The 22,836-nt window shown below is 41.1% G+C and overlaps 1 protein-coding gene across 2 annotated transcripts in view; it reads left to right on the top strand.

Annotated features, from left to right (window-relative positions):
- The window catches only part of HPSE2 (heparanase 2 (inactive)), a 690,397-nt gene that overhangs the window by 641,473 nt on the left and 26,088 nt on the right, over positions 1 to 22,836 (top strand). For both annotated transcript variants that reach the window (XM_069567227.1, XM_069567226.1), the window contains one exon: positions 20,963 to 21,108. In XM_069567227.1, the coding sequence (XP_069423328.1) occupies positions 20,963 to 21,108 (146 nt within the window). The remainder of the gene's footprint in view (positions 1 to 20,962; positions 21,109 to 22,836) is intronic.

Genomic DNA, 22,836 nt, shown 5'->3' with positions numbered 1-22,836 from the left:
CTGATATTGAAGCTGATACTCCAATGCTTTGGCCTTCTGATGCGAAGAACTGACTTATTGGAAAAGACCGTGGTGCTGGAAAAGATTGAAGGCAGGAGGAGAAGGGGATGACAGAGGATGAGATAATTGGATGGCATCACTGACACAATGGACATGAGTTTGAGTAAGCTCCTGGAGTTGGTGATGGACAGGGAGACCTGGTGTGCCGCAGTCCATGGGGTCGCAAAGGGTTGGAGATGACTGAGCGACTGAACTGAACTGAACTGAACTGAACTGCAGAGCTTGGATTTTAGTCTAAGAGCGATTAGCAGCCTCTGACGGGATTTAACAAGGAACCCATCTGATCTAAGTTTGAGAAGGATTACTTTAGCTGCTCTATGGAGAATGGATTGTAAACAGTCAAGAGCAGAGGCAGAGAAGCCTAGAGAGAAGGCTGTTGCAGACCAGATGGAAACTGATGACTCGGATTAGGGTAATGGAAATGAAGAGGGCTGAAGTGGGCAGATGAGAGCTGGAGTAGGAGGTAGAAATGAACTGGATGGGAATTAGTAAGGATAAGAAAAGAAACATTTTTTATATTCTGCCTCCTTTTATGCAAACCCCTGAATAGTATCATCTTAAATCACAACAGTGCTGTACAAACCCCAGAATGGGTTTGAGTCTCCTGAAAATATATCCACCCTTTCCCAAGCAAGGCTGAAAATTCTTGCAAGGGACTTGAGTTGGTGTTAGCACAGTTGGACACTGGCCCCTGTTGCAGAGTGGTAGGCCCCAGAAATTTATACCAGCGTCATCTCCCTCAAGCCCAGTGAGCCCTGATCCTAATCTAGTCATGACCACACAAAGGCAGGCCTTTACCATCATTCACTTTTATGGTTGAGATTTTCTCTCCAGGCCTCTACCCCGCATTTATTTCTATGTGAATTCCTAACCCACCCTTCTTCCCATTAGTGTCATCTGTAAACTTAATGATGACCACATTCTGTATTTTAGCCTCCAGGTCATTTAGAAACAATGTTCTCTGTATTTATTTTTGAAGTCATGAGCAGATGGCTGTGCTATATGAACACAGACACTGAAATCTGAATCAAGGAATGAGACTCGTTCCCCATGGCTAGTGCTAAACTTTATACTATAGAGTTTAATTTAATATTGGAGTTAGTGTTATAACCAACATAAAACTTACATCAGAGTTGATCTGATACATCTAATAATGTGATTGTTATAATGCCACTAGAAATGATGCTTGTGTAAATGACTTATATACATTTCTATTCCACAGTTATACCAAAGCTATAAAGCTGTATAGTTTTCTTATAAGAATTGTCAGTTATTGTCTCTATCACCCACCTGAACACAAGCTCATTGTAAAAGACAATTGTAATCACTGTAGTTACAGGGATGAGGTTCCCTTGCTGCACCCAGTCCTCTCCTATACCTTCCCCCTACACTGGGTCCTCAAGTAGCACGCTGCTTAAAGAGCACACTTCCAGATCCTTAAGTAACACACTTCCACATCTAACCACACTGAAAAGATAGAGATAGCAGAAACTCCAGCTTCCGAGGCTGTGGACTTTTTGCCTGAAACAGTCATAATATCCCTGTTCTGTGGCATGACTAAGGAGTTTATAATGTTTGGAAATTACATCTTAGACAATAGTCTTAGACAACCAATGATATAATCTTGCTTTGCTACTGTGGGAGCATCTAACCTACAAGAGAGGTATTCTTACTGCAGAGTTACATCAAAAATTTTAGGTTGAAACCTTATTTATACGGATATTAAAAGCTGCCAAATGCTACTTCCCTCATGCTGCCAAATTCTCAAATTCCTTTATGGAAGTAAAATATTGAAGAATTTTTCTACCAGTCTCGCCCTTTTGGGATTTCCCAGGTGACAACAGTGGTAAAGAAACAGCCTACCAAAGCAGCAGACATAAAAGACAGGTTCAGTCCCTGGGTTGGGAAGATCCCCTGGAGGAGAGCATGGCAACCCACTCCAGTATTTTTGCCTAGACAAAAATGGACATGGACATTTTTCCCATGGACAGCGGAGCCTGGTGTGCTGCAGTTCAAAGGATCACAAAGAGCCAGACACAACTAAAGCGACTTAGCCCGCATGCACACACATGCCCTGCTGAGCTCACATGCTCCTCAGCCCACCCTACTCCTAATATTTCATTTCCTGTTCTTCTGAAACCTGAAGGCCACAGAAGTAGGTGTAGGTCACGACAGCAGCCCATGGGTCTGCTTGGCTTTCTCTGAAACTTGTGGGCTTCACTCATCAGACCCAAGTTTCACCAGAGAAGAATCCTTCTATTTCTCTTATTAGCAGCTGCTATCTTTTCTTCTACTCCCACGGCTTTTCCTTTCATAGTCAAAAACCCACTTAGGGTTGCCCTTAGGCCTGTCTTCCCAGAAAGCAGCCCATCATTCTTTCTTGTTTTTTGGACTCCCACCCTATTTTACGGTATCTGCCTATGAAGCATACAAGAAGAAGAGCTATTACAATGCCATAGCATTATTAAGAAAAGTAAAGACTGATCAGGCCACCGACATAATCTACAGGACCCCATGCAAAATGAAGATGTGGAACCTCAACTTTTAAAAAATGCCATTAAAGTTACTAGAATGTGAAGCTTTTTTGCTTTCTGCCAGTCTCTCTCTTGACTATGATATCTTTCACTTGCTATTTAATGTTGTTCTACATAAAGAAATAAAATTTTAAATAATTAGCATGAATTTTGCCTTTCATCTTGATATTGTGCACGTGAGACTTAAATGTTAATAGAGCATTTAGGTTGTATGTGAATTACCAAAATTATACAATTTATATTTCATAGCCTATATATACACATATGTATTTTGTTCTTACCATAACAATGGAATCACTGCACAAAATTAACTCAACTATTTTACTTCACTTCTTGACATCTGGACATTCTACCAGTGTTCCCTAACTTCAGATTACTGATAAGTCAGAAAGGACTGATAGAAATAGAAACTGTGGGTTGCTCTCACTTTCCTTTTACTTCTGTTTCATCTTCAGCAAAGTGATTGCCTGATACAGAGAAGTAATATGAGTAAGAAAGGACTTGATAGGATTCTTTAATGTTTCATAGAAAGCTATTGCCTTCTTCCTGTGTTTGAAATGAGCTCTGGTGTGACCAGAAAGTGTGGCCTCTTGAGGCTTTCAGCCGCTCCACTTCTCATTTGTGCACACTTGTCTTGCTCTCCCACAAGTTATGGATTCAGCAGAATTCTGTGCTTGTGGAGCTCATGAAAACACTCTGTGTTAATTGGAGAGCAGAGAACTGTAAACACACATATTGGTACATTTGCTCTGCTCACACGCATGCTTCCTTGTCTCATTAGATTTCATTTACAAAACACAAAATGAAAGACAAAGTTATCAAGAATTTCAAGACAGGAACAGGAGAGCATTAAGCCACATGCAGGGCTCTTTCGAGCACAGGGCCCTTCTGAATATGAGAACGAACACTTATAGGATTGGGTAGTTGGGAAAATAGGTGGAACAGAACCTTGACTTCGCCAAAGGAAATCTCATTATGAAAATCCCCTAACCTATTGGACTTTCTGCTCCAGTTTCTATCAAGAACATCTGAAAATTTTGTTTATATCTTCAGCTAAGGAAGTAGAGAAGATAGGCGGGAACTCTGCCAATTTTTTCATTCCAATTTACAAGGAAACTTCACTGAGGTAAAAGTGAGAGACCAGGTAGTGAACCTATATAACACAGACTTTACTTCTTAATTATAAGGGAAATTTTAAATGCATTTTCAGTGTCCCACTTATACTTTTAAAACAACTGCTGTCACTTAAAACTAAGAAATGGCGATCAGAGAAAAATTAGGATAAAATTTTCCATCCAGCTTCTTTTGCAGGGAGAATTTGACTTTGTGCAATTCAAGACTTATGTCAGTGCTTTTGCAAATGTCAGAATTATCAAATTATGTGATGAAGTTTATAATAATGTCTTCATCAGGGTTCAGTAAGCTGTTCTCCAGCTGGCAGTTTCCTGGAACTGGACTTTCTTTCGAACTTCGAAAATTTTGCACATTTCAAAGAGTCCCTATTTTATTTCATAGTGGGTTTCTGTGCCAAGGTTGCTGTTCTTTCCAGCTTCCCCATCAATTAATATTTCTTTGTGCAAAGTCTGTAAAGCCCCATAAGTAAAGCTCTTAGGTTTGTAATGATTGATTTCCAATATGTGGGGAAATATCAAAGGTAATTACTGAGTTCGTACTTTGGCTTCCCATTTGCACTTATTAAGAATAATAATATATATTGGCAAAGTACTTGCTCCAAAGTGTTCCTGTCACTAACTCTCAATCCCTCCCTGAATAGTAAGGATGAGGTAATGGCTGGAAATAAAGACCTCTTCCAATGGTTCTGTGCTGTGTCCAACCAGGAGGACAGCTTATAGTCTCTGGTCAAAATCAAGCCCCAATCCAGAAAAAAATGCCATACAAAGGACTGCTTTGGTTAATCTCGTTTCTAGTGTATTTTCTGCTAAGAATGATCCAGGTTGGCAACATGGCTTTGCCAGTTAGCTACCAGTCCTTCTCTTCACTTGATGTTGACGAAAGTGGTCACCATGAGAACTAGGCCCAAGGCACAGGATAGTTGCAGTCTCTGTTGCCTGTCTCCTCCTCTCGAGATTCCCTGATGGAAGTGGCTTTTTCCCACAAGAACTACTTACTCCCATCCCAGGACTACCTCGAAACCCCACACACTTCTTTGGTTTTCATAAAAAGGAACAATGTACCTACCAGCATCTATTATAGGAAATGAAGGGGAACAAAGGATCTCTGTGCATCCCCAGCTTGATTCTTCATCTTTTCCATATTTCTACACACATGCCCTGGCTTTGGAGTAGTAAATATACTTTGGTGACTGAAAAATTAATTATTATTTTAAAATCACAGAATGTCTGATAGCAATGAAAATGTCCTAAAAGCCATTGGATACACAGTGTCTCCTTAAATGACAGATCTTACCTTGCACCTTGAAGTCTGATATACTGCAAGGCCTGGATCCACTGGAGATGGGCCTTGTAGAGCCGAGTCTGGAATCGAGACAACCTTAATGGACCCCATACAAGCACAGACAGCATATCCTACACTTAAAACAGTAAAATGTGAAGTTATTTGGGACAATTTCCTGACAACTGGTTTTTCAATCTCTCTGCAGATGATCCTAGGGTCTATCAGTGTGGCCTTCCCCAGCAATTTAATTTCTGCCCAGGAGCAAGGGGAGAGGTGGGGAGGCTAATCTAGCTATCTGCAGCCAGCATTTCTTTTCCTCAGGAACAATCTTGACCTTAGAAGTGACTGAAGCATTGAAAGCCCCTTGCCAGTGTTCAGAAAAAGTAAAGGGAGCTAACCCCTTCTGCTAACCCCAGCTGAGTGTGAGGTGTATTTGTCCTGTGGAGGATGGATTGATAGACAGAGGGGCAAGTTGGTCATGCTTTCCCACCAGTTACACACTGTAGCCATGTTAGGTTCAGCCATGCATGCCAAATTGAATTAAATGCTTTTTAAAGTCTCCAAAGCAGGAAAACATCTTTCTCGACTGGTTTTTTGTTTTGTTTTGTTTTGTTTTTTTTGTTAATGAGTGTCTGCACAATAAAAATGTGGTCTGTAGCTCGTTTTCCAAGGAGAAATCCAATTTGGCTCTGGAGGATGTTGCTGCTACTCAGATACAGTTTAATTCTTTAATTGAAACAGCTGCAAAATAGCTTGTGGACAAGGAAATGTTCCACGGGCTTTCCTAGAGCTGTCTGGGTGGAGACCACCTTCACTTTGGGGTTCTGAATCCCCTGAGCTCATCAGATTTGTCAAGAAAATATCTCCTCTGGGATTGGTTGACCCTGACTTTGGCCAGTTGGAGCTGCGGTTAAGTCTGTGGCTGACTTCAACGGGCTTAACTCAACTCTTTCTTATTCAGAAAGGTGCTAGCATTCTGCTGCCCTGAACCAAGGAGTGAACCAGCTCCTCTCTAGACGCTTCCAGGAATCTCCATCTTCTGTAGCCTGTCCAGAAGGCAGCCTGTTATTATGAAGCCTCTTCTCTAAGCACCTCACATGCACTTCCCTGATTTGTTCAAATACTTTGGGGACAAAAAAGGTTTGGAATAAAAGAGGAGATCTGCTCAAGGTCACACACTTGTACCCTCTGTCCACCAACACCCAAAGGATAAGTCAGTTAGAGAGATGGGACCTCAGAATTTACTCAAAATCTACTTAAAGACATTACTGGCTTTCACCAAGTTAAATTCTTGAGCTCTTCAAGGTGTGAAACTGTATCCTAGTTATTTCTGTTTGCCCAGTGTATCACAGGTGCTCAGCAAATGTAGAATGATGATGATATCTAGGCCAAAAAAATTTACTACCTATTTATTGATTTCTATTGTTCACTTGCTCAGTCGTGTCCAACTCTTTGTGACTCCATGGGCTGCAGCAACCTCATGGACTGCAGCACATCAGGCTTCCCTGTCCTTCACTATCTCCTGGAGTTTGTTCAAACTAATGTCCATTGAGTAGATGATCCAGTCATGCCATCCTCTGTCTCCCCCTTCTCCTCCATTTCTAGTGACTGATGCTAATGATGGTGATATACAGACCAAAAACATCTACTACCTATTTATTCATTTCTAGTGAAAACTTGTCCCTGACCTGATTCTCCAAGAGTTTGATTCACACAAGTAACTGGCCCCCCACTTTTTCTTAAAAGTGGGACTATTCACTTTTAACCTTTATCTTTTATGGCCCACTTTTTCTTTCTATCTTGTTCCTGTGTTTTTATCCCATATATACTTAATCCTCTGTTCTCTTTTGATTGGCTAGTTGTTTGAATTGCATTTTGTCTACCTTGGGCCTGACTTTTCCTATCATTCATCCTTTCTAAAATATATTCAAATATAATACATATTGTTATTTAGTTGCTAAGTCATGTCCAACTGTTTTGCGACACCATGGACTATAGCCTCCCAGGAAATTCATGGGATTTCCCAGGCAAGAATACTGAGGCGTGTTTCTATTTCTTTATCCAAGGATCTTCCCAACCCAGGGATTGAACCCATGTCTCTCATATTGCAGGCAGATTCTTTACCACTGAGCCACTAGGGAAGCCTCAGTTCAGTTCAGTTCAGTCACTCAGTCATGTCAGACTCTTTGCGACTGCATGAGTCACAGCACACCAGGCCTCCCTGTCCTTCAACAACTCCCAGAGTTTACCCAAACTCATGTGCATCGAGTCAGTGATGCCGTCCAGCCATCTCATCCTCTGTCATCCCCTTCTCCTCCTGCCCCCAATCCCTCCCAGCATCACAGTCTTTTCCAATGAGTCAACTCTTCGCATGAGGTGGCCAAAGTACTGGAGTTTCAGCCTCAGCATCAGTCCTTCCAGTGAACACCCAGGACTGATCTTTAGGATGGGCTGGTTGGATCTCCTTGCAGTCCAAGGGACTCACAAGAGTCTTCTCCAACACCACAGTTCAAAAACATCAATTCTTCAGTGCTCAGCTTTCTTCACAGTCCAACTCTCACATACATACATGACCACTGGAAAAACCATAGCCTTGACTAGATGGACTTTTGTTGGCAAAGTAATATCTCTGCTTTTTAATATGCTATCTAGGTTGGTCATAACTTTCCTTCCAAGGAGTAAGCGTCTTTTAATTTCATCACCAGCTGCAGTGATTTTGGAGCCCCCAAAAATAAACTCTGACACTGTTTCCACTGTTTCCCCATCTATTTCCCATGAAGTGATGGGACCAGATGCCATGATCTTTGTTTTCTGAATGTTGAGCTTTAAGCCAACTTTTTCACTCTCCTCTTTCACTTGCATCAAGAGGCTTTTTAGTTCCTCTTCACTTTCTGCCATAAGGGTGGTGTTATCTGCATATCTGAGGTTATTGATATTTCTCCCAACAATCTTGATTCCAGCTTGTGCTTTTTCCAGTCCAGCGTTTCTCATGATGTACTCTGCATATAAGTTAAATATGCAGGATGACAATATACAGCCTTGACGTACTCCTTTTCCTATTTGGAACCAGTCTGTTGTTCCATGTCCAGTTCCAACTGTTGCTTCCTGACCTGCATACCAGTTCCTCATGAGGCAGTTCAGGTGGTCTGGTATTCCCATCTCTTTCAGAATTTTCCACAGTTTATGGTGGTCCACACAGTCAAAGGCTTTGGCATTGTCAATATAGCGGAAATAGATGTTTTTCTGAAACTCTCTTGCTTTTCCCATGATCCAGTGGATGTTGGCAATTTGATCTCTGGTTCCTCTACCTTTTCTAAAACCAGCTTGAACATCTGGAAGTTCATGGTTCACGTATTGCTGAAGCCTGGCTTGGAGAATTTTGAGTATCACTTTTCTAGCATGTGAGATGAGTGCAATTGTGCGATAGTTTGAGCATTCTTTGGGATTGCCTTTCTTTGGGATTGGAATGAAAACTGACTTTTTCCAGTCCTGTGGCCACTGCTGAGTTTTCCAAATTTGCTGGCATATTGAGTGCAGCACTTTCACAGCATCATCTTTCAGGATTTGAAATAGCTCAACTGGAATTCCATCACCTCCACTAGCTTTGTTCGTAGTGATGCTTTCTAAGGCCCACTTGACTTCACATTCCAAGATGTCTAGCTCTAGGTGAATGATCACACCATTGTGATTATCTGGGTCATGAAGATCTTTTTTGTACAATTCTTCTGTGTATTCTTGCCACTTCTTCTTAATATCTTCTGCTTCTGTTGGGTCCATACCATTTCTGTCCTTTATCGAGCCTATCTTTGCATGAAATGTTCCCTTGGTATCTCTAATTTTCTTGAAGAGATCTCTAGTCTTTCCCATTCTGTAGCACGGCATTTATAGAAGATGCTTATTAACAGTAATATCAGCTGGTATTTCTCAGTGTCTGTTACTCACTAGGCACTGGGCCTTTGCTTGCATTCTTTTTTTTAATTTTTATTTTTACTTTATTTTACTTTACAATACTGTATTGGTTTTGCCATACATTGACATGAATCCGCCACCGGTGTACATGAGTTCCCAATCCTGATCCCCTCTCCCACCTCCCACCCTATATCATCTCTCTGGATCCTCCCCGTGCACCAGCCCCAAGCATCCTGTATCCTGTATTGAACATGGACTGGCAATTTGTTTCTTACATGATAGTATACATGTTTCAGTGCCACTCTCCCAAATCATCCCACCCTCTCCCTCTCCCTCAGAGTCCAAAAGTCCATTCTATACATCTGTATCTCTTTTGCTATCTCGCATACAGGGTTACCATTACCATCTTTCTAAATTCCATATATATGTGTTAATATACTATATTGGTGTTTTTCTTTCTGGCTTACTTCACTCTGTATAATCGGCTCCAGTTTCATGCACCTCATTAGAACTGATTCAAATGTATTCTTTTTAGTGGCTGAGTAATACTCCATTGTGTATATGTACCACAGCTTTCTTATCCATTCATCTGCTGATGGACATCTAGGTTGTTTCCATGTCCTGGCTATTATAAACAGTGCTGCAATGAGCATTGCATTTTTACATTAATCTTCACAACATCTTCAGCTGCTGCTGCTAGTGCTAAGTCACTTCAGTTGTGTCTGACTCTGTGCAGCCCCATAGGCGGCCTCCTACCAGGCTCCTCTGTCCCTGGGATTCTCTAGGCAAGAACACTGGAGTGGGTTGCCATGTCCTTCTCCAATGCATGAAAGTGAAAAGTGAAAGTGAAGTCGCTCAGTCGTGTCTGACTCTTAGCAACCCCATGGACTGCAGCCTACCAGGCTCCTCTGTCCATGGGATTTTCCAGGCAAGAGTACTGGAGTGCGGTGCCATTGCCTTCTCCGAACATCTTCAGAGGTAGGCACAAGTGTTATCCTGTTTTACAGATGACAGTCCTGAGGCTTAGAGGGGAGAGCAACTTGCCCAAGGTAGTAGTCACACCCAGGAAGTACTGAAGTTGAACTAAAATCCAAGTCTGACTTCAGTTAGTTCTGTGCTATTATAGATGACAAAAAATGATGTTAAAGAGGTCTCCTGAGTGAAACAAAACCTCTGTACCAGCAGCCCTGTCACTTTGTGAGGACATTATCTTTGTCAAAGCCCTACCCACTCAAGCCCAGTCTTCACTTACTGCCTCTCAACTTCTTACGCACTTGAGGTGAAAGCTATAAGTCACACTCAAGAGTCCTCCTTGATTTTCCCAGCATGACTTTGCCACCTGCCCTCTCTGTTTCAAGAAGCTAAAAGAATATTCTGGGGCACTAGCCACTGGGATGAGGGCTTCTCCTTACTCCTGCTTCCTGAGTGAAAAGCACCAGAAGAAAGAAAACATTAATCAATAGGAACTGATTCTAGTTTCCAGATCTGGGCCAAACATTTTCCCAAACATTGTCTCTTTTAAAGTTCATCATGATCAAGCAAGAAAGGTCCTCATGGTTGAGGAACTTGTGGCTTAAAGCAGCTGAGTTACTTGCAATTATCACAGATAAATGAAATTTATGTAACTGGAATTTCAATCCCAGTGTGCTTAACTCCAAAGCTCCTGCTTCTCTGCCTCTGCTAGGATCATACACAAGTGTCTGGAAATCCAAAGAGGCCCAGGGAACTAACTCCATTGCAAAAGTAAAGAGCATAGCACAAGTTTTCCATGCTTGAAAATAGTTAACTGGGTTGATTAGGAGGAATATTCCTAAATCATTCTTAAGATCTTAGACATTCATCAAACAAAATGTTAGGTTTAATGGGATACTATTTACTTCCACTGCACACTGCTGGTAAAGAATCTGCCTGCAATGTGGGAGACCTCGGTTCGATGCCTGGGCTGGGAAGATCTCCTGGAGAAGGGAAAGGCTGTCTACTCCATAAATAAACAAGTATGAGTATCTCATATATTTATGAGATACTCTATGAAGTGTGGGATGCACCAGTATTTTCTACTTTCCACTTTCTAGATCAGTGGTTTGCCAAATAAGGACCCCCAGGGGAGATTTGGCAGTATCTGAAGATACTTTTGGTTGTCACAACTAGAGAAAGGGTATGCTACTGGCATCTAGAAGTTGTAGGCTGGGGATGCTGCTAAATATCCTGCAGCAGGACAACCTGCCACAACAACCATCAGACCCAAGCTACCAAGAGTGTTGAGGCTGAAAGACCCTGCTGTATGTTTTAAGATCAAGGAAATGATATACTTTCTCCCAGGGTCCTGGCATTCTAGAGAAGGGATTAGTCCTAGCATATTGCCCTGCACCCTGGATACAAAATAACTGTGCATGGAACGAGGAATCTGTTTAGGGGAAACTCACTATTTTTTCATTTACTCTCACACTGCTGCTATACTCATAGCAATTCTAGCACAGCATGTGGGTTTTTTTTCATACCAGCCAATTATCTGACACCAGCTGGGTGCCCTACAGTTCAGTGCAGTTCTGGCACCATCTATCTGGAGTTAGTGCCACATCCCACAACTTAAGGGCTCTCTTACAAGACTGCCCCAAATTCAGATGCCAGTTGCAAGTCCCAGGTTGTCCCTGGTACTTTTGACCAACACCATCTCTAAATCAGCATTCCTTTGACTTTCTTCCTCAGATTTGATAACTTGCTAGGTCAGTTCACAGAACCCAGGGAAACACTTAAGTTAATCAGCGTATTATAGGATGAAGGATACAGATGAACAGCCAGTTGAAGACATACATAGGGTGAGGTCCAGAAGAGTCTTGTACATAGGAGCCTCCAACACATGGATGTGTTCACCAACCCAGAAGCTCGCCAAACCTCATATTTTGGGGATTTTATGAGGGCTACCTCATGTAGTAGTGAAGTAGTGAAATCACTCAGTCATGTCCGACTCTTTGCGACCCCATGGACTATAGCCCACCAGGCTCCTCCATCCATGGGATTCTCCAGGCAAGAGTACTGGAGTGGGTTGCCATTTCCTTCTCCAGGAGATCTTCCCGACCCAGGGATCGAACCCAAGTCTCCCGCGTTGTAGGCAGATGCTTTACCGTCTGAGCCACCAGGGAAGTCCTCATGTAGATATTATTAATTATTAACTCCATTTATAGTTCCTCTCTGCTCTCCAGAGAATGGGAGAGTATAGCTGAAAGTTCCAAACTTCTAAATATACTTGGTCTTTCCAGTGACCAGCCCCATCCAGGAGCCCAGTAAGAGTAACCTCATTAGAACAAAAGATGTTCCTAACACCTAGGAAATTTAAGGTATTTAGGAGCTCTGTGTCAGAAGACAGTTTCAAAGAAATAGCAACTGAGGGTAGATAATAATAATGTATAACTTATTACTTCAGCGAATCCCTCAGAGAATCAAGAAGAGCGCAGTGAATTTAGGAAATCTGACATCCTAGTGGAAAGCAGATTTATTATTATCACTGACTTTTCTGTTTGCTGAACCCCAGCTTAAATTGAGATTCTGGCAGCCTGCACTCTTTATCTTCCCTGCAGTGCTCAGTTGATTATCACTTCTGTCCCAGGTTAGTTCTTCGGAAATGGCAACCCACTCCAGTGTTCTTGCCTGGAGAGTCCCAGGGACCAGGGAGCCTGGTGGGCTGCCGTCTATGGGGTCACAGAGCCTATTCTGGGCTCTGCTCATGTCCTCAGAGTGCAGCAAACAGGATTACAAGGCATCTTAGGGGGTAGATCAGCAAGGAGGAGGGTGTCTACCTCTTGCTTTTCCCTGTATCTAATTCAGCCAGTGAACTATGGCCTGCCTCCATTTTACTAATTCATAGCATTTGGAAGGGGGAGTGAGGATGGGACTGATTTTTATCTCCTGGCAGCACTTGCTGTGAATTTTTAGGGAGCTTCAGACCGAATTCCGGAGAAGGCAATGGCACCCCACTCCAGTACTCTTGCCTGGAGAATCCCATGAATAGAGGAGCCTGGAAGGCTGCAGTCCATAGTGTCGCGAAAGTCAGACACAACTGAGTGATTTCACTTTCACTTTTCACTTTCATGCATTGGAGAAGGAAATGGCAACCCACTCCAGTGTTCTTACCTGGAGAATCCCAGGGGCTGGGGAGCCTGGTGGGCTGCCATCTATGGGGTCGCACAGAGTCGGACACAACTGAAGTGATTTAGCAGCAGCAGCAGCAGCATGAATTCACTAATCAGGGAGACAAGATGTTTGGCTGCATACTGACATCTTACCCATTTGATCATGCCAGTATGTTTAATTCTAGCAACACGTTTTAATCATAGATTCAGAGGACTGCAGTGGTGAAATTTATCTTCGTAATTTTAGTATTTTCATCCACTAATTCAACAAATATTTATTCAACACTGAAGCTAGAGCTACACTTCTGCCACCTCAGTACCTTGCTTTATATCTATGTCTAAGCCTCAGTATCCTCACCTGTAAAAGAAAAAATAACAGTGCTTCCTCAGAATTTACTGGTAAAGTCAATGAGATAATACATGTGAAGCACATATTAATCACTCAAGAAATGTTCGTTGACATTGTTAAAACAGATATGGACCCTGGTGTCACTGAGGGTCTAGTGGAGAATACACTAGTAAATGGGCAATTAACAAGTACTATGAAAATCGCTATGAGGGGGGAAACCTCTGGTTTCCCAGGATCACGTACAAGAGAAGCCCAAACCTGGACATGGGCTTCAGAGAGGCCACTAGAGGAAATTCCACTTAGGCAGAAACCCCCAAAATGAGAAGGAGTTAACTAGGTAGGGCATGGGACAAAGAAGTACTCTAGACAAAGGGAATGGCATTTCTGAAGACCCGGAGGTGTGGGAGGATAGGCCTTTCCAGGAACTGGAAGAAGGAAAGGAGAACCACTCAGAGATAACTGTTTTCATTCGAGTGTATATCCTTCAAGTTTAAGTGCAGAGACACTTTTTTAACCCCTCAAAATAAAATAGAGTCTGTCCTTTTTCTGCGTACTATAATGGACATCTTTTGACATTGTTAAATATTCTTCTAAAATAGAATTTCTAGTGACTAGTCTAATTTCTCGTCACTAGGGGTCTTATGGTCTTATGGTCATGCGGTGTAGACAACCCAGGCTACAAGCCCAAACCCTGATCACATCTCCATCAGCAGCTGCCCCTTGCCACCTTTCCAGTAGTGGTGCACACTCCAAAGCTCCAGTGCTCCCAGGAAGCCAGACCCCAGGTTGAGGTCCAGGCTGGTTCTGGCAACAAAACTTCTTCCCTGGCCATACCCCTCTACCGCATACTGGGTTCCATCTTCTGTGATACGATATGGTCTCATAGATTTCTCATTACCATTAGCTCTAACGAAATTCATCACCTAACTCAGTGGCTTAAGGACTATTTTTCTTGCTAAGATTATAAACTTCATGTTGGCAGGAACTGAATTTGTCTTATCCACCACTATATTCCTACTGCCTAGTATGAGGCCTTAAACATAGTACCCAGTCCATAACTGAATTCTAGCACCTCCTGTAAGTCAGGCATTCTACCAGGCATGGGCTTTAGGAATGGGTAAGTAGTCTTAGACCTCATGGAACACGTGGTTCAGTGATTAATCCAGTCAATTCTGCAGGCTTCCGTCAGTTTCTTTCTCTTTTCCCATTTATTTTGGTTCAACTTTCTCTATATACTGCATTTTCTAGCTTTCAGACCACAATTGACTTTTTGACAAATACTGAAGAAAAAGAAAAGATTTAAACCCTCTGTCGTTCTAGTGTCATCTGTTATTTGTTTCCCCTCTCACACTAATAAATGGACACTATTTTTCTTCAACCTCTCCTCATGTCTGATACACTTAAAGAATGTCTGTTCAGTCTCTCTTTGTCCCTTGAAAATTGCAATGCAGTCCTTGCTTTGGATTTTTTTTCTTGTTGACGTGAAAATCTAATATATTTGCTTTCCTTCTTTAGGATTCTTATTGTTTGAAAAGTTCTCTTTATATTCCATCTTTCATGCAATGTCTTTTTGTTGTTTTTGTTATTAGATATATATGTGTGTGCATTCTTAATTTTTTTCCTACCTGCCCTATGCATAAAGATTTTTTCTTCACTTTTCATGTCATTTCCTTTAGAGATATTCAGGAATTATTCCATTTGTTTAATTGTATTTGTGATTATATAAATGACACATATTTGTAGCAAAATAAAAGAAAGAAGAGAAAGGGAGGAAGGAAGGAAATATAATTTGATTCTGCTTGTTTACATGAGGGAGAAATAAGGACAGTGAGAGAGGGAAAGTGAAGTTTGTTTTTTTTTAATTTTTATTTTTGCTTTATCTTACTTTACAATACTGTATTGGTTTTGCCATACATTGACATGAATCCACCACGGGTGTACATGAGTTCCCAAACATGAACCCCCCCTCCTACCTCCCTCCCCATATCATCCCTCTGGGTCATCCCAGTGCACCAGCCCCAAGCATCCTGTATCCTGCTTCAAACATAGACTGGTGATTCATTTCTTACATGATAGTATACATGTTTCAATGCCATTCTCCCAAATCATCCCACCCTCTCCCTCAGAGATACATGTACCCCAATGTTCATCACAGCACTGTTTATAATAGCCAGGACATGGAAGCAACCTAGATGTCCATCAGCAGATGAATGGATAAGAAGGCTGTGGTACACATACACAATGGAGTATTACTCATCCATTAAAAAGAATACATTTGAATCAGTTCTAATGAGATGGATGAAACTGGAGCCGATTATACAGAGTGAAGTAAGCCAGAAAGAAAAACACCAATACAGTATACTAACACATATATATGGAATTTAGGAAGATGGCAATGATGACCCTGTATGCAAGACAGCAAAAAAGACACAGATGTGTATAGCAGACTTTTGGACTCTGAGGGAGAGGGAGAGGGTGGGATGATTTGGGAGAATGGCATTGAAACATGTATACTATCATGTAAGAATCGAATCACCAGTCTATGTCTGATGCAGGATACAGCATGCTTGGGGCTGGTGCACGGGGATGACCCAGAGGGATATTGTGGGGAGGGAGGTGGGAGGGGGTTCATGTTTGGGATCGCATGTACACCCGTGGTGGATTCATGTCAATGTATGGCAAAACCAATACAGTATTATAAAGTAAAATAAAGTAAAAATAAAAAATAAAAATTCAAAATTCAAAAAAAAAAGAATACATTTGAATCAGTTCTAATGAGATGGAAAGTGAAGTATTTTTTTAAGAAAAAAGGTTGGATAGATAGGGAACTGAGAGTTGAATAAGGGTGAGAAAGGAGTCTGCAAACAGTGCAGAGAGCTAAGTAAAGGTGCAAATTTGATGTCCACTTTGGTGTTTAAAGACTTAACTATGAAAGAAGAAACTCTAAAAGTTTTAAAAGAAAACATAAAATATCTTTATGAACTAGACATGAATATGGATTTCTTAAACAACATACAAAAAGAAATGGATATTTTATGCCCACTGGATTGGTAAAAGTTAAAGGTCCGAAAATAACAGGTGTTAGCAAGGCTGTGGATCACAGGGAACTCACACAGACACTGCTGGAGGACGTGTAAGTTGGAATAATTGGAATCACTTTGGAAAATAACTTGGCATTATCCTGTAAGCCTGAATATTTGTATACCTGCATGTAACCCAGCAATTCCTCTCTTAGGTTTGTACTGTAGAACAGTGCTTCTCTAACCTTATCAAGCATCTGAATCACCTAGAAAGCTACACAGTTTGGGGGCCTCACCCCTGGACATTCTGATTCGGTACACCCATGATAAAGTCCATGGATTTCATTTCTAAGAAGCACCCAGGTGATGAGGCTGCTGCTGGTTTACAATCACAGTTGGAGTAAGTAAAGCTTCTCCAGGTTTCTTCACCTGGGTCTTTGGAAACCGGAACAAGAATGTTCAAATAGAAAAGGCAGAACACAACTCAAATATCTATCAGAAGAATGGATAAATAAACTGTAGTATTTTTACACAGTGGCGTATCATACAATATTGAAAAGGAATGCTAAGTGGGCTTCCCAGGTGACGCTAGTGGTGAAGAACCTGCCTACCAATGCAGGAGACATAAGAAACACAAGATTGGTCCCTGCGTGGGCAAGATCCCCTGGAGAAGGGCATGGCAACTCACTCCAGTGTTCTTGCCTGGAGAATCCCATGGACAGGGCAGCCTGTTGGGATATTTCCCATAGGGTCATAAAGAGTTGGACACAACCGAAGCTACTTAGCATGCACTAACTCTTAGTATGCGTACTACCTGAATGAATCAGGGCCTAACGTTATGTCACAAAAGTAAGTCACAGAAAATCACATACCATGTGATACCATTTTTATAAAACTAACAAATTAAATAATATATTGCTTAGGTGCAAATACAGAGATAAAACTAAATTATGAAGCAAGACAGCAAAAAACAAAAATGAGAAAAGGAAGACTCACATAACTAGATGCAACAGTGTGGGTATTCTGGTAGCTTTTAAGAAGGGTGATGGGTTCTCATGTGCTTCAGAATTGTCATTAAGTTACATATATGCTCTTGTATATGGAAAGCAGATACATAAGAATTTGAAGCTATATTTAAAGAAAATTCTCACAGATTGAAGAAAGGTCTTGTCTTTCTGATTAAAAGTAGTCCCCAAATACAGGCAAATTAATGCAGAAACTCACATTGACACATTCCTGGTAAAAGTTCCAATGTCATAAATAAAACATGACTCTTATAAGCACCCTGACAGGACACAAGAGATAGAAAACAAGAAGGCTAACCAAACATAGAATAAAATTTGTGCTCGTTTCAAACTTCCCTGCAACAACAACCACTACAAACAAAAAACTTTCAGAATTTACTTAAGGAATGTTTGAAAGAAAAGGAAAAATTATAATGCAGTAAACTTGAATCTGCAGATTAAAATGCTAATTATTATGAAAATTATATGAAACTGATATTTTTAAAATGGAGAGTTCAGTGGAAGAAAAAATAGAAAAATCCATGTAATATGGATTTATTTTATAGTATATATAATAGTTCTCATCAATATGTGTATCATGATATACATATCATAAAATATATTATATCTGCATGTATTTACATATATATTTTTGTGTGTGTGCTCAGTCGCGCAGTCGTGTCTGACTCTTTGCAACCCTATGGACTATAGCCAGTCAGGCTCCTCTGCCCATGGGATTTTCCAGGCAAGAATACTGAAGTCAGTTGCCATTTCCTCCCCCAAGGGATCTTCCCAACCCAGGGATCAAACCGCATCTCCTGCACTGGCAGGTGGATTCTTCACCCCTGAGACCTGGGAAGTCCTTATACATATTTATATATGTATTCTATATAGCATGAGATTTTATACATGTGTTATATAATATGCATATTATTATATATGTATCACTTATATGTATTATATATTAGTATGTATATCATATATCAGTATACATATGTATATACTATATATATACTATGATATGCAGTATTATAACAGTGTAATAATCATTATACTACATAGTATATTATATAATACTATATAGCATAATGTATCTATAATATACATTAAAATATAGTATATATGGCATATTATAATAATAACAAATATGGTAATGTATATTATACAATATACATACATATTTCATGCATATAAAATTTAGTTTGTGATAAAGGTGAGTTTAGGGATAGATTATTTACTATATGATGCTACAACAACTAGTAAATTATTTAGTTAATAATAGTCGTGCCCAACTCTGCCAACCCCGTGGACTGTAGCCCACCAGGCTCCTCCGCCCATGGGATTTTCCAGGCAAGAATACTGGAGTGGGTTGCCATTTCCTTCTCCAGGGGAACTTCCCAACCCAGGGATCGAACCCAGGCAGACTCTTTAACCTCTGAGCCACCAGGGAAGCTCAATAGAGTTATTACCATGCACCAAAGTATTTTTTCAGTGAGTTAAAAGGTTAAATTTTTAAATGGTAATATAAAAAGAACTGGAAAAAGTGTCAGTGAGGATCAGATCAATCTGATCCTTGGGTGAGGAAGGACTTTCTAAGAATAAAAGAAAAGGAAAAAAATCAAAAGAAAAAGATTGATATGTTTTTCTATAATTTTTTTTAATTCTCCATGTCATAAACATCATAAAAAGTGATAAAAAGCAAACTACAAACTTGTACAGAATATTTGTTTTATAAATATTCCAAAGGATTCTTCCACTAATATTAAAAGTTATGTTACAAATCAATGAGAAAAACATAGACATCCCATTGGAAGTATTGTGACTATGATAACAACTTCACAAAGGTTACTTCAAACCAAATTATAGTCAAGTAAGTGCAAATTGAACCAATGAGTTTTTCTTTTCATCTGCATGATTGACAATGATGACATATTAGCCATTTTAAATATAAGGAAACCATATCTAACTGCCATCCTAAGGGCACTTAAAGTTAAATAAGGTAAATATTTGGGCAGGGGTTAGTGCTCAGGGAAAATCTGGAGCTATTCTGGTGTCAAAGGAGTTTTGAGACTTTGTTCGGATTTATGCACTTCACCGGAACTTTCTAAGCACCTGATGTTATAAATGACTACAAAAGTTGGAGGGGTGGGGAGATTATTAAGAGGCTTCTGTCTGAAAAGCTGAAGGCTCAGAAAACAAAGTTGATGTCTTTAAGATCTTGAATAGCATGCCTGCACTCAATAGGATGTCCACTGAATTCCAGAATTGGAGGGGAGGGAGGAAGCTCCTAAACAAACTAGGAGGCCCTGTTTATATGATGAGTTATAAACACTTGAGTCATTACCCCATAGTAGGATTTAAAAGCAAATACAAAACAAATACAAAATATGTTGTGTGTCAAATATAAAAATAAAACGTGATAATAGCAACAGAAGAAATTAAGGTGGCAGTAAATAGGCTTTTGTAAGTTCAAATGCATGTGTGGATTACAGATTCAGTATTTATTAATCAGTTACAAATGGACCTTGGAGTGGTTAAAAGACCTAAACTTTTTAGTTTAGATTTATTGAGGATGACCAAGAATTAGCGCCATGTTTTGCATTCCTCTGTTTGCATTTTTGACTCTGGGAATTAGGACTCTGGGCTTCCCTGATAGCTCAGTTGGTAAAGAACCCACCTGCAATGCAGGAGACCCTGGTTCAGTTCCTGGGTCAGGAAGATCTGCTGGAGAAGGGATAGGCTACCCACTCCAGTATTCTGGCCTGGAGAGTCCATGGAATCGCAAAGAGTCGGACATGACTGAGGGACTTTAACTTCGCTTCACTTCAGGACTCTGGTCCCCTGTCTGAAGGGGCTTCATCTTCCTCCCACCACAGAAACATCTTTATTGACAATATTTGGAAGATGACATTTTGGATTCTCATATTAGTGACAGTCCTAAAAGACTGGAAACCTTACATTCTATAATTAAACAGAAGTCATAAACCAGTATGAAAGTAATGTCTGTGTGTTAGTTGCTCAGTAGTCTTGTCTGACCCTTTGTGATCCCATGAACTGTAGCCCATCAGGCTCCTCTGTCCACGGGATTCTCTAGGCAGGAATACTGGAGGGGTTGCCATTCCCTTCTCTAAGGGATCTTCCCAATCCAAGGATCAAACCCAGGTCTCCTGCATGGCAGGCAGATTCTTTACCGTCTGTGCCAAAAGTAAAAGTCATAGGAAAAGAAAGTTGAAAATTCGAGGCCCTAGCTGGTTGTTCTTTTATGTGTGAAAACTGGTTCATTTGCTTTGTGTGTCACTCTGGGTTTGCCCCATGGACATTTCCTCATTTGGTCGGTTCCAAAGGCCTCTTTAGATAGTGCCCATTTCGTGTGAGCTGAAGATGAGTGCTTCATTGTGGTGACCTTGCTTACAGGGTTAGAGTCTTCCCGTCCTGATTCCCTATACTCCTGGTATGAAGTGCTTTCTGGCCTTTGTGTTTGTATGTTTACTCAGAACACCTGAGTATATGTCGCTCTCTGACTCTCTTTCTCTGTTCCCTTCAGGACTATTGGCTCTCTCTCCTTTACAAGCGCCTGATCGGCCCCAAAGTCCTGGCCGTGCATGTGGCTGGGCTCCAGCGGAAGCCCTGGCCAGGCCGAGTGATCCGGGACAAACTAAGGATTTATGCTCACTGCACGAACCATCACAAGTAAGTGTCCAGAGAGATGGCACAGAGACCACCCCTGAGAATTTCTAGGCCCGTCTGAGAACTTCGTACTGTATTGGACTACCCCTTCAGGACACTGAAAACTGCTTCTGGATTCACTAGACCCACTCTTTGCAAGTTTCAAATGATTTCTGATAAACAGTTTTTTCTCCAAGTAAAACCCCTTTCTCACACTTAGAGGAATTATTCATAAAATGTTCATAAAGATACATGCCATTTTTATTTACTTCATCCAACAAATTTTTATTGAGCATTTTCTCTCAGCCAGTTGATGTAATGCCCAGGAGGCTTATTTGTGTGCCTACGCCTGAACCAAAACTAGAGATATAAAATCTGTTCCTAAGATATACCAGCAGAGCTTGAGGAAATAAGCCTACTTTTCTAAGATGCATGTTGGAGAGCTGTACCACTGGAAACCTAACCGTGTACCAGTGCATCACAAGCTGGGAGTGCCCAAAGCTAGACATGTCAGCTTTACAGCCATTTCAGTATTTTGAAAACCATTTCAGCTATTTTAAAGGTTAGACAGTTAAATAAAATCTGGGCTTCCTTTTTTTTTTTAGGGGGCCAAACCTTGAACAATCAGCACAGTAACGGGGATGGTTATCCTCTTTTTCATCTGAGGCTGAGGTTATTGGGGTTGTCTTTTAAGAAGTAGGAAACATAATTAATACATAAAGTTTAGCAGATAAAGTATTTTAAAACATGAGGATCATAAGGTAAAAACTTAAAACAGAGCCTAAAGCAAAACCCACCTGACCAAATATGGCTTTCTTACATCGCTTCCAATTTAAGGAGCAGAGTAGGCAGCCCTGGAAATAAGAACCCTTTCTCTTAAAGCAGAGAAACCTTGTGTGGAGTGGGAGTGAAGACGAAGGAAGCAAGTTCCTCCAGCCAGACCTTCATTCCAGCGAGCCTATCAGGGCCGATCACCGGCAGTGGGGAGCACAAAGAGTCCCCATGGTCAGGTTACAACAGATGCCCCTTCCCCTCCCTGATGACAGAGGAGCCATGCCAATTAATTTATCATGATAAGATTTTTCAAAGAATCACTCTGAGCACAAGGGGGCCAGGGCCAGTTGTCTTGGCTATAGATACAAGTGCCTATTGTGGATGAGAGGAGGCTGGATTGGGCAGAGGCCAGAGGCTTTCAACGTCCCTTTTGCTCAACAGGAAGCTCAATCCAATAGCTGACAGAGAGTGACTGCTTTATGGCCTTGGTTGGAGTTATCTGATCAACATACAAGGAAACATTGTGTTCCTTGTCTCCACCCTGGCCTTGAGTTAACCACCCAAAAAGTGGACTCCCAGCTTCAAGAGAGGAAAAGTTCTCTTGGTACCTTTTGTCTCTTTTGGGAAGCACATCAGTCGGTGCCCTTTATACTATGGCTCTGCAGACCCAGGAGAAAATGTCAGTAGCCAGGCCCTGGGCTTAGCGGAATTTGGGGGGTCCTCAGAGAGGTCTCCTCACTTGGTTTCATCCCAGTGTTCATCCTGATGCTCTTTGCCATTCGTGTGGGAAGTTGTCACTGATACTCTGAATGTACCATGCACTCAGGGCCAGGGCCTCATGCATTTTTGTAGTATTGGTATCCCACAGAGTGACTGGCCTGAAGAAGGTATCAGTGAATGTTTTATGAGTGGATGCAGAAACAGGGCATCAGGGCATCACTGGTGCTTTATACTTCTAGCTCTCTTCCCCTTTGCTGT

This window comes from Ovis canadensis, chromosome 22, assembly GCF_042477335.2.
Source record: "Ovis canadensis isolate MfBH-ARS-UI-01 breed Bighorn chromosome 22, ARS-UI_OviCan_v2, whole genome shotgun sequence".
Taxonomy (NCBI): Eukaryota; Metazoa; Chordata; class Mammalia; order Artiodactyla; family Bovidae; genus Ovis; species Ovis canadensis.
This window is presented reverse-complemented; position numbering and strand designations above follow the sequence as displayed.